The sequence below is a fragment of the Lissotriton helveticus genome, chromosome 9 (assembly GCF_964261635.1).
Source record: "Lissotriton helveticus chromosome 9, aLisHel1.1, whole genome shotgun sequence".
Lineage (NCBI taxonomy): Eukaryota > Metazoa > Chordata > Amphibia > Caudata > Salamandridae > Lissotriton > Lissotriton helveticus.
The window spans coordinates 249,497,087-249,509,589 of NC_136070.1; the positions used below are offsets into that span (position 1 = coordinate 249,497,087).

General features: G+C 44.4%; 1 protein-coding gene across 1 annotated transcript in view; it reads right to left on the reverse strand.

Annotated features, from left to right (window-relative positions):
- ALDH6A1 (aldehyde dehydrogenase 6 family member A1) overlaps positions 1–12,503 on the reverse strand; it is a 111,463-nt gene that overhangs the window by 46,803 nt on the left and 52,157 nt on the right. The window contains exons 4-5 of the mRNA XM_078659873.1: positions 4,095–4,256; positions 3,900–3,978 (exon numbers count right to left, since the gene is read on the reverse strand). Of these exons, the coding sequence (XP_078515999.1) occupies positions 3,900–3,978; positions 4,095–4,256 (241 nt within the window). The remainder of the gene's footprint in view (positions 1–3,899; positions 3,979–4,094; positions 4,257–12,503) is intronic.

Genomic DNA, 12,503 nt, shown 5'->3' on the forward strand with positions numbered 1-12,503 from the left:
GGACCATTATGCCAAGCTGAAGGAGTCGACAAATCAAGCACCAGGCCGCCCACACAAAGATTGTAAGACCTGGTGGGGAAGTGGTGGTCATGCTATGACATATGCATGCTTTAATAACGAAATGTGGCTATTGTTTTCCCTTCAATTGCCAATGCCTTGTGTTTTATACATTGTGCGACTAATACACCCTTTTACTCTGTTACCTGGTACGAGAAATCCATAACACCTGTTTATCTAAAAAGAAATACTTCCTAATGTGATGACCGATTGATGGTAGAGATATTTAATGTTTTCAATCAAGGAGTAACCAAGATGTAATCTTTAAAAACTCAACAAAACAATGTAAAAAGAGACAACAGTGTCACTGGCCTTAAAAACACAGCAAGAAGGAGATAGGATGAGCTTTGAAGCTTTGAAGCTTACGGTTATTGTCGGAGGGTTAGGGCGGGTGGGAGGTATTAAAAGTTTAACATTGTGTATGTTAATAAGACAATACAAAACTGCTTGTTAAGCACAACATCTTACACCATTGGAAAACGGCTACTTATGTAATTCAATGAAAAACCACAAGAAGCTTACCCTGCATAAATGGGTTTATAAAGCCTATGATAAATACTTTTTTTTTTTAAGTGTTAGATGAGTGGGCCGTCTCTTTTGCCACAATTGCTTCTTTTCAGTGAATTATTAAAAAGATTTACTTCATTTCCATACTGGACACCTGCTTGTGCACTGGTCCATGAGGCAGGCGTTTCATATTTTAAAAGTACAAGATTTGGTGATTTTCAGGCAGTGCTCGCCTGCAGTGTTCCTGGCTATATAACTCCCAAAAGTGTATTCACGTATGGGTTTTGCCAGAGTTCTTTCTCTTGATTTTGCCAGGACTGTTCGCCTTGATTCGTTCAGATTTAGTGCCTGGATGGCTTTCAATGCACACTATGGACAGGAACTAACAAATAGGTTGTATGCTCTGTTTCCATCACAAATGCCACTCAAGGAGGACAAATTCAACACTATCTCCAAATGAATTCGTTCTTTTATACCAACTATTCATTTTCTGTGGTTTAGAAATTAGCAGATTATGAATTCCAAGTTAATTTCAATATAAACAGCAAAATCTTTGATGGATAAATAATAGCAAGCAACATCATATAACAATGGATCAATGTGTAACCTGCGTGAGGAAGAAGTTAGACCAAAACCTCTACGCGATATCGTAGCTAAAAGTAATTGTAAGGCGATTTAGTTGCAGATATGTAGAAAGATTGGGAGTTGTAAACAAACAAACTAGTAAATAGCAGCAAATCATCAGGAGATAAAAGCAGAACGAAAAATCAAGAATTTGGAGTTTTAACTTTTACCCAGCGTGAGTGCCAGATATTGCAGATGGGTGTAGAGCATCACATTCGTTTTGGTGGGTGAAAGGGGAAGTACAAACTGTTGACTGTCTTACAAAACCTATACTCCTGTCATTATGTATTAACTAAACGCAGTGCCGGACTCTCCGGGGCATAATACTCCTTTAAGTATTGAGCATATAAATAAAAAGTTAATGTTAAAGCTGGTGGTTTGACAGGGGTAGCTGCCTAGAGACTGCCAAGACTGGTGTCCATGGCAGCCATTCAAAGTTGGGTTTTGTCAAAGAGGGGTGCTTTGCAGTTTACCCAAGCTTGCTCACTCTGGGTTTGAGTAGAGAGGCTGCAGATAAAACACCATCCTGGGGGTGCAAGTGCAATGACAAAATGACTGAGGTTTGCTCGCAGGCAAGGTCTTGTGCGAGACTGGAGTGCTGAAGTGGAAGCTCTATTAGTTTTCTCCTGTGTGTGAATCAGGAACTTTTATGAAGTATTGAAGTAAACTGAGATTGTGTTCTTTACAGTCTTACTAGATGCTTTGCGAGTATCCATTCACTGTGCACGCTAGCACCTGTGGTGCGGTCACGCAATTCCATGTCCTGGTTGCTGAGTTTATTTTCAATGTGTTTAACTAGTTTTAAACCAACGTCATAATAATTAGAAGGTACCTTTTGTAAGTCTGTTCTAGAGACAACTTCAGATGTCTGCCATCCTCCTAAAATCAGTTCCATTATTTGAACTGTTAGAATAAATTGATGAGGGTTGAATTTCAGGAATAAATTTGATCTTTTTTCGATGTAAGGACAATCTCAAAAAAGAAAAACTGAACTATGAAAACAATGATATTTTGAGTTTATAAAATTAATGTGATGCAGAGTGAAACCTGTGTTTGAGAGCTTTCTGGAAATCCAACAGGCTGTAGTGTGCAGAGGAGGAAGTTTAAATTTGTATCTCTGCCGCTGTGAGGGTGCCGAAAAAAGCTTCTTTGTACTTCCCCTTCAATGCCATATTCCTGCTTCATTGGTTCATTCTGGTCATGTAAAGTTCTCTCTGAGAGGACACTTTACCTCTCCCACAATGACCGTTCTAGGATTGGCACCAATTTATGCCCAGCAGGGCACACCTACCCGATTCGGACAATGTCTCACAATGCCACCATAAGTTGATACAGCGAGTATGGAAACCTAGATCAAATGATAGGTCCCTCTCCTCAGGACCAAAGTTCCCACCGTTTCATAATACCAATATAGACTCATTGTTACCTCACAGACCCACAACCAACTAAAAATCAACAGTGACTAGGCAAGTACCATTCAATAACCAAACTCAGAGAAGATGCCTCAATGTGTAACAGGCATCACCCCCTGAGTGCATGATGTAACTTGTCACCTTCCAATCCAAGACCAAATCAGAGGCAATGCAACAACAAAGTTAACAATTTAGGTTTACTTTACCATTTTTTATTCATTGTATTTTCCAAGGAAAAGGCAACACCCACAGGGGTACCGGACCTGCTATTCTCACTTGGTTTACTCTCTCCCTACACCCCCCTTTCCCTTCCCCGCCATCTCCTACTCTCATCCCATTTCCTCCCTTAATCTCTCAACATCTATGCTACTATGTAAAATGTGATCACCTATATCATGTATATAGCTCTCTTTATTGCCCATTTGCTATTCAATATGCGTTTTAATCTGTGATAATTAATTTGTGATAATAAATGTGTGCCTGAGTGCTATGCTATTGAACAACTGTTTTTATTCCTGCACTATCTTTATACTCTTGTAAAGCGCTCCGATACCCTCGGGTCTAGCCAGGGCTATATAAAATTTTTAAATAAATAATTACATGAAAGTGTAATTAAAGAAGAGGGACACACACAACCCAAAAGAAACAGCCTATGAATACAGCAGCATTAGAGCAAGGAGAATGATCCAAAATGAAAGTAAGCAGCAGACCTCATCAGAAATGAATCCAGGAATAGGTCACACCTATTGGGTTTCTGCTTTTATACAAATACTTCTAGGTTTGTCTCTTACCAAAATATCCTCTAAAAAAAGAGGGAGACAGAGGGAGAGAGTTAAATAGAAGAAAGGGAGAGAAGAGACAACTAAAGAGAAAGAAAGTGAGAAAGAGAAAGTGAAAGAGGTCTAGGCTAGAGGATCCATGACAAGGTACCCTTGATCACCTCATTTTGCCTTACCAGCAGCAGGGCGTTATTGGTGGCGAGTTTTCATGTTACGGAAGAAATGCCTCTGATAGTAATCAGCCCGAGGTCTTCCAATCATGTACTAAGTAAAGATCCATCAGGCACTAGAACGGAATGCGTCAGTGTAGAGCCAAACAGTGATGATTTGAATATATGTAAGATTCAGTTAAACTCAAAGTTCCAACATTATGTGGCAGCAGTTATGAATTCCATGAAGTGGGCAGGGGTATTGCAGATGAACACACCGACACTCCATTCACAATATCACATAACTCACCTGATGACATCGGAAAAAACATAAAAACGCACACACTCTTCACCTCATGTTAGTCACTTACGCAGGCCACGGAACACATCTCCTTCTGCATCAGCCAGTGTCTTCCCCTGCTCCAAGGTTATGATCTTAGAAATTTCTTTCTACAAATAAATTAAAAGACTATAAAATAGTGAACAATGTTTCCACCAAAGGTAAGTGTAGAGGAAGTGGGTGAGGAAGGAGCAGGTGGTAAGAAGAGAGCAGCCGCTCCTCTTACCAGGTTATCCTTAATGAGCTGCTGGTAGCGCAAGAAGATTTGCTGACGGCTCAGAATAGAAGTCTCAGACCAGGATGCAAATGCTCGCTTGCAGGAGTCCGCTGCAGCTTCCATTTCACTCCGTGTGGCTTTTGGAACTCGACTTATTACTTCGTTTGTAGCCTAAGTAAGAAATGAAAAGCCATGCTTAAAACGTAACACAGTATTAATCCGAGTGGATGCGCCATACAGGCCTTCTAACGTGACCCATCCCTTGGACAGTACCCTCCTACCCCCCCTTCCCCCAGATGCATACCTTAATCTCAACAGAGCTGGAACCAGCCTCCATACACACATACCAAGACTCCACGCTCATCAAGATCCACTCAGACTAAGCCTCTGGTAAGCAACAGTGCACCAGCCTCCCATCATAAAAACAAGTTCTCTTGCAAGATCAGACAACTATAACCCTGAGGCTTAGACAGTTTTGTAGGGCAGAGTGAATAAACTTGTTCAAAAGACTATTCATAAATGTAAAGGGAAAGAATGAGGAAAGAGGTGTCTCAATGAGGAGTGGACAAGTTAGAAGTGTAAGAGAAGAGGGTAACAAAAAGGTATGCAGACGATCGGCCAGGTGCAAGCGGTGATGCTCTGCAGCAAATTGATCACCTCTTATAGAAAGGGGACATTTACTGCAACTCAAGCAGTGAGGTCATTCTGGGCCCCACCAGCACCATTGTAAGTCTGTGTAATGTATGCCATTGCGTACATCCAGAGTGACCTCAAGATAATGCCGTAAACCTTTCAACTAAGGTTATTTAACCTTCTCTGAGAAAGGACTAAGAAAGGGCACTTTTTTTGGGGTCTAGTTATATGCAGAGGGTAAAGTCCACCATTTACACTGCAAGCGCAGTAACCAGGCCTCAAACTGGTAGGAGTCTCTCTCCAAAGGGGTTGGGAGATGCACTAGATCTAGATATCTACAATAGGTCTTAGTTGTAAAAGACCAAGCTAGTGGATTTGCCACTGCCTTTTGAGAAATCCGGAGGGTGGGGGTAGTATTTCGGGAGCACCGAAAAAAAGAAAAGGGGAAAAAAAAGCATAGAGAGAACAAGGAAACCTATGCACAACAATAGAATTCTGAATAATAAAAACAAAAAATTGCCGGGGATATCCAATGGAAGAACAACGCATCCATCAGAATATAGACTGAATGGTCAGAGGGAGGCAAACAAGATTAGGGAGAAAAGCCATCTAAATCAAGAGCAGTCAACCTAGATAAACAATAAAGCAGTTGTGAGCAAGTGGCTTCATTATTGAAAATAATAGGTGTCTACAGACCGGTAAAGTCGTCTGTACCCACAACTTAAAAATGGCGCAGTTAACAAACGGATTCATACTTTCACAGAGAAGTGGATAACTCAACCAGCTATAAAGAGAATTTTGATATGTGCATCCATCTAGCACTTTACATGGATTATGTGTCTGTGCTCCTCTGACTCAATGTCACTATGCAGATCTTTGCAGATTACATACCAGTTAACGTACAAATTAATGCCACGTGTGACGAGGGGGCGGGGCCTCGTGCCGAGAGCTACCCAATAAGCACTCTGCCCCTCACCAAGCCCCTCCCCAAAAAATAAAAAGAAAGGGTCATTGAGGCGGTTGCCGATGTCCTTGGGTGTTTTCACACCTATTAATGGGCATTGGGCATTGGCTGGTGACTGCCTCCGAAAAAGAGCTGAAAATCCACTGTTTACAGTGGTTTTCAGATAGTTTTCCCTGCCACCGGGTGATTTCGGCTCTTCATTGGGTAACCGTGTGAAGGGAACCGAAATCGTTTGACACACTGTGTGAGTTGGCAGGTTTGAGAATACATATTTGCAAGGGGGGGGGAAGCACTTCATAAGGAGTTGGCAAAGAGCCATGAATGGTCACACAAATATTCAGACTTCTATTTGGACTTTAAATAATATACACCTACCATTAATATCAACTATCTATTCCTATCTATGTTGCTCGTACATGAAAATCATGATTATGTGATGCTGGGATGTAAAGGTCCATGCTTGTACTCCTATTATGATCTATGTTTTGTAATACAAGGAATTCTATTGCACTGTACGGTGTATCTTGTATGTCACAAGGTTAATGCATCCTTGAACTAGCGTATCTTAATTTAAATGGCAATACAATTTTAGAACAGAAAAAAACAGATAAAAAGGTGTTTTTTTTTTACCTTGAAAGAATTGAAAGCTCGGGTAACTACATCATGCTCTGAACTAATTACTAAGTGGTCACAAAATTCTCAGAAGGGACTTCTTAACCACAAAGCTTTATCAAACATGGATACAGAATATAAGAGGAAAAAACTGAGTGTACAAGACAACATAGTCTTATCTAGATGTAAAAAGATCAACTCCCACTTAAGGCAGTGATGCCATTAGTGTTGTGACATTACTTGCTAAGACATCACTTCTTGTGACATCACTACATATGTTATTTAGTCCCCGCACATATTTTTTGTTCCCTGGGATGGAACTAAAATGAAAGATACTGCACCCAAGCGTTCTCCGCTCCTGGGCACCTTGCCCACAGTGGAAGTCTAAATATCCAACAGACATTGCATCCGTAGGCCACAGTGTAAGATTATAATCTTAAAAAGTGTATCCACTTTTCATCTGCAATATGATGCTACCAAGCCCTTTTATCCCTTTACTCCACACCTCACCATAATCTGCAGTGCATCCTCTCTTCCAGGTAATACACCGTAGGCTCTTACATGAGGCGTCAACGTTTTCTTTGATCTCACAGACACCACATCTGTACAGGCCCCATCAACCTTTTACAAAGGTGCCTTGGGTAATTCCAGTTGCTTTCTGCATCTAGCTGGTCTCCACAGCCCCACCATGATGAGGTCCATAGTATTTCTTTGGTCTCGTTTCCCGAGGAGGTTTACAGTGACTGTGGACAACTGTGGCAAGTCGTACAACTGTGGCCTTATAGCCCTGGCTACCTGTAACTAGTGACTGCCTGTAGATTTATTTGATGTATTTTTATAGCACACTTATCCATGACTGTATCAAGGCGCTTCCAGGTGTGCAAGGCTAGCCTCGACGAGGCTTACTCGAAGAGCCAGGACTCCAGCTTCTTATGTAAATTGCCACTATACCAGTCCTATTTTAGCTTCTAAATTACACACAACACCAAAAGTCTCCACACACTACAATTCAACACACTTCCAACCCAACACTCTTCCAATGTGTAGCATGCTACTGGTCCGTTAATGTGCACTTGTGTCTTGTCAGGGATGCGAGAGAGTACATAAATGAGATTACAATACAATTTAGAATTCCTCCTAACCCTGCTCCCCCTTCCTGCCCAGTATGGGTTAAAAACCTTTCAGTCATGAGACACTTTGTGACACCGACTCCACATTGTGATTAGCATTCCGTGAGAAATTACGTCTGAACAGCAGCAGCTTTGGAAGAAGGCTGGCTAAATACAACCGGATGCTGCTTCACAGTACACAAGGCACCAGCAGTCTACAGATTCACTGTAATACCCACCTGATAACGGGCCAAAATCACGCTTAAGAGTTCAGAGTTATGCATTCTTATAATTAGCCAATAAATAGTTGTCAATTCAGCATGAGGAAAAAGAAGATTCCCCAGGAATGGCAGATGTTGCTTGTATCAATGCACCTGGGCTCCAACAGATGTTGCAGCTGACAATGATCAAGCGTGTTGCTCTTCGCTCATCTCATGGTGAACCACAGTCAGCAACTACAGAGGGCGATGAAAGAGTCGTCAGGCCAACTGGCAATCCAGGGTCATCCCAATCAGAATCCACGAGCCACTCGAATAACTACATAGGTTACCAACCCCTCATGAGATTTTAGAGGGCCATCCACACAGAGCAGACTGGTCCAGAATTCGTTCTTATGGCGCTGATGCCATGTTAAGTGATGGCGAAAGCAGGCACAGCTTGAAGGCATTATTGCAGTACCAGTTTTGAGGCTCCTGGTCCATTCTGTGAAGTGCAGTGGCTACACGCCTTAATCAATGGACAACAAATAGGGGTGCAATTGCTACACTTGACTTGCACCTTAGTTCCCTTGGGTCAAGAAGGGATCAGCACCATGAACACAAGGTAAACAGAACTCCAGGAGTCCATGTTACTTTCTAGAGTTTCCACTTCTCGCCCATTCCCAGCTCTACAAGGGTAAATAGGAGGCTATAAAGGAGGGGTTGGGAAATGGATCCAACGTGTGGCATCATCTTGGATCAAAAAGTGCACAAAGTGAATTCGGGTAGCTCTGGCCTCAAAGTATATTGATACTCTTGGCTGAACTATGCTACAGTTCTAGGTCGCTCTTTTTCCATAAAACGGATTGGCTGGTTTAAGCTTGGCACTTCATAATTTCTCATTCGGCAAATGGAACTAAAACAATGCAAATCTGTATAAACCAAGCATCTGCAACTTTTACAGAGGTTTAAATTCAACCTAAAAGGCCAGAACGGAGGAGAGAGACCAATACGCACACCACGGTCAGTAAAGCAATATACTAATCCTACAATGCCTGGACTCCACGTCCCCTGGGAGGGCTGCCAAGATGCACAGCGCATACGTCCACAGGGTAAGAGACCGCTACAAATGGACAGGTCAATACAGAACTACGCCCTCACACAGCACAATGCAGGCGGATGCTTGGACACACGCCATTAACTTGCTCAGCTTGTCCAGACACACCAGTACATTCTACAGAGGACCAAATACCCTCACATCGTATTAGCAAGAAAAGGACCAGTGTACAGAGGAAAATGCACAGAGTCCCAGACACCATGATAATGCACCAAAGCTTTGATACAAAAATGTTCACAATTCAGCGAAGAGATAAATACCTTCACCTGCCTACTGAGCCATAAATAAGTATTTACATATTTTTAATACGTTTCATTACACAAAATGCAAGATAATGTCAGGAAGTCGGACAACACCAAAAAAAATTCTGGTTAATATCCACACTTTTATCACAGAAAATTATGACCCTGTTTGCTATCCCTAAAACACCAGTATTGGTGAAAAACCGGAGTACAAATCGAAAACCAACGATAAGAAAAACTATTTACCACTCAAAGCATACAAAGACATTCAACTACCAATTAGATACGGTCTGAGTTTAGATTGCTAGATTAGGTGTTACATTATAACTAATTACTGTTTTACCCTTCCAGGTGGCACCGCCTCTCGAACTATGCCTACACCTTCATTAACAAGAACCTGTCTCCCGCATCACTCCTCAAAAGAGCTAAACATGCGGTCAGTGTCCCTATTTTCTTTACCTTCTCCCAGTTGCCAGTAATGTGGTTAGGCATGCCCAGACCCCCTTGGCCCTCTAAACAACATTTCACTTCACACCCATTGCACCAATGCTATCCTTCACGAACCCTTTTGTACTATGCTATACATAGGTCTCCATTTGTGAGGTGCCACTTGTTGTAATGCTGTGCATTGTTACGCCCTACCCCCACTGTTGTATGTGTTATAAAACCAGATTAAAAGATCTTTAATAATTTTTTTTAAAAGAATTATTATTCTAAGGGTGGCAGTCAATGGCGGCATGCCACAGTGAGTGTATGCCCCATGAGCAGGTCATTTAGAGGTCTTTGACGATGACAAGTAATACATCAATAAAAAAGAGCCGGCTGTTGATAACACAAATATCAGATCCTAGTCCTAACCTGTTACACACGACTAACACAACCCAATTCCACACCACACTGAATGATATACCAACCAGACACACACTCCCTGCTCTAATTATACCTAACAGACCCCCTTTTTGTCACTAACAAACCTATACTCAGCCTTCCATCATTTCTCCAACCAACACCCTCCACTTCTTTCAACCACTATGACACCCACACAACACTTGCACACAACCACTCATTACTTCTTGCAGCAAACAAGTCTAAGACAAACACTCACAACTCTACTTCATCCCCTCTTATACACAATATACACTCTACTCACAAATACATCACCACCTCCTTTACCTTACAACTTTCACACAAACAATACTATACTAATAAATCAATCTCATAACAAATACATCAGCATCTTCTTTCACTACTCCTCAAAAACAAAACATATCACGCACACCAGCACAACAAAATCTCTCAAGCGCAATACCTCATAATACTTACTGTCACAAACTACAAACATACACCCACCTTTCAAATTACACAAATAAACAATCTCCAATACCAAGCTTTCCTCTCTTCCACCACACCCAACACATATACAGCATCACTGCAACTCTTAACCGCCTCTCATCCATTGGACAATTTAGAACCTTACTATATAACCCAAATGCTGCACCACCACCGCTAACTCATACACCTTCTGCCCTAAAGAGACGCAAACAAATTAAGCAACGTACCACACCTGACAACTGCACTTCTCCATGTCTACTGCAAAACAAGGTTACACTACAAAAACACAGCACACCAACTCACTCTCAAACACCGTCTCCACCACCTACACACGCAGACCCATCAAAATGCTTTCTTAGTCTGCTGGACAACGAACACAATACAGAAAAGCTACACAATTGCTATCCTCCTATACCCAATACCAACACCGAGGACACACCAGCTGCAAGCCCACAAAATACTGCTCATTCCTCTACAAAACAAAGTCACACTATCTTCAAAGCACATTCTCTAAACTGTTAACTAATAAATGCACGATCGCTCTCTAAGACCAAACATCACATCTACGACCTTCTCACTGACAGTACCAGACATACTATTCATAACTGAATCATGGTTGGAAGAGGAAATGGCTCCAGTCCTGCATGAAGCCGTTCCTCTAAGCTATGAAATGATCACCCCAAATCGTGTAGGCAAAAAAAGGAGGTGGACTCGCTGTTCTGTTCAGGCAAACATTACATATCACTAAAGTTGAAGACGTCTCCATAAAAAATTGTGGGGGCGTGGCTTGGCGGGCAAAGATGGCGGTCGCAGCGTTGTAGAGCTCCCGCCTGCCCTGACATAATTCTTTCATTTATCCTGACCCCCGAGCCCGCTAACTGCCCTACCTGAGTGGGGATTGTTCCTGGCAGCATCTCGATCTGTCCGGTGTGGCACGCTATCCCCCCGGCCGCTCTGGTGAGCGGAAATCGTCTGTGGCGAGGTGCGGCCGGGGGCCGGCAGACGGAGCCGGGACCTCAATTTTCGAGTCATCGGCCAGCGGCCGCTGGTCAGACCGGTCGGACGCCTCCCGGATCGGAGCCTGCGGCGCCGGAGGTGGAAGGGGTTACTGCGGTGTCCGGTGGAGCGGACTCCCACGCCGGGGTAGCCCCTAGATGTTACGGAACCGCTGCGGCCTGTGCAGACCCCGAGCAGCCGGGCCCTCGAGTTTCGTGACACTGAGCTGGCCCGCGTCTGGACGGTGGTGAGTCGGCGCTGGGTGTCCCTGGTGTTGGTGGGACCGTGGCCTTGCCAAGAGACATTATCCGTCGTGTGGAGTGGGTGCCAAGGGAGACACCTCGCGACTACGGCCCGTCTACATTGTGGGCTGGACTCCTCTGGTGGCGTGGGGTCCGGCGGCGCAATTCCCTTGCCGGGGTCCGGGGCTGCCTGTGCCCGGGGACGAGACGGAGGAGTCCCCTGACAGACTTTGCTGTGGCGGCGGAGGGACCTGGCGCCCCGGGGTCGCTGGAGTGGTGCTGCGACCTGCCGGGCCTTTGAGCAGCCGGGACCTTGAGTTTGGCGGTCCCCGCCTGGCACAATCATCTTTGGCTCTCTGACGGGGGAGCAGACGCTGTGTGGTCGGAGGCCCGTGGGGTCGGGGGCCCCTTTGAGATTGGACCGCTGCAAATCCTGCGGCTGTGCAGTGGATCGGTAGCATATAGAGTCCAGTGAGACCTATCCCCGAAACCTTGGGGATTGCGCCTGCTGCCCTGGAGTGGACCGAGGCCTGATCCAACTGCGGTACACGGAGAACTGTGAGTACCCCCGCTTTGGTGTGTCCACCTGCAGTGTGAAGCTCTGCCCCCGAGTGAATTCTACTTCTGTATTACTGAGGGTGCGGAGTGGTTCGCCCAACTCCCCCTAATCATGACAAGAGGTGGGGGCGGCGCTGGACCCAACAAGCAAGGTCCGATCGACAAGTTTACCGGACCCAGCGGGGGGGTCGGGGGCCTCAGGAGGCGGCCAGAACACGGGACCTGACAACGCGGCCCTGATGGCTGCCATCACGCAATCCAGAGACTCACTGGACGCCAAGATCGGGGCAGTGGGAGCCGATGTCATGCTCCTGCGCCAGGACCTTCGCAACGCTGTTGCTCGCATCACGGAGGCCGAAACCAGGATCACGGGGGTAGAGGATGATGTGGGTGCCCTGAAAAAGAAAGTGGCAGAG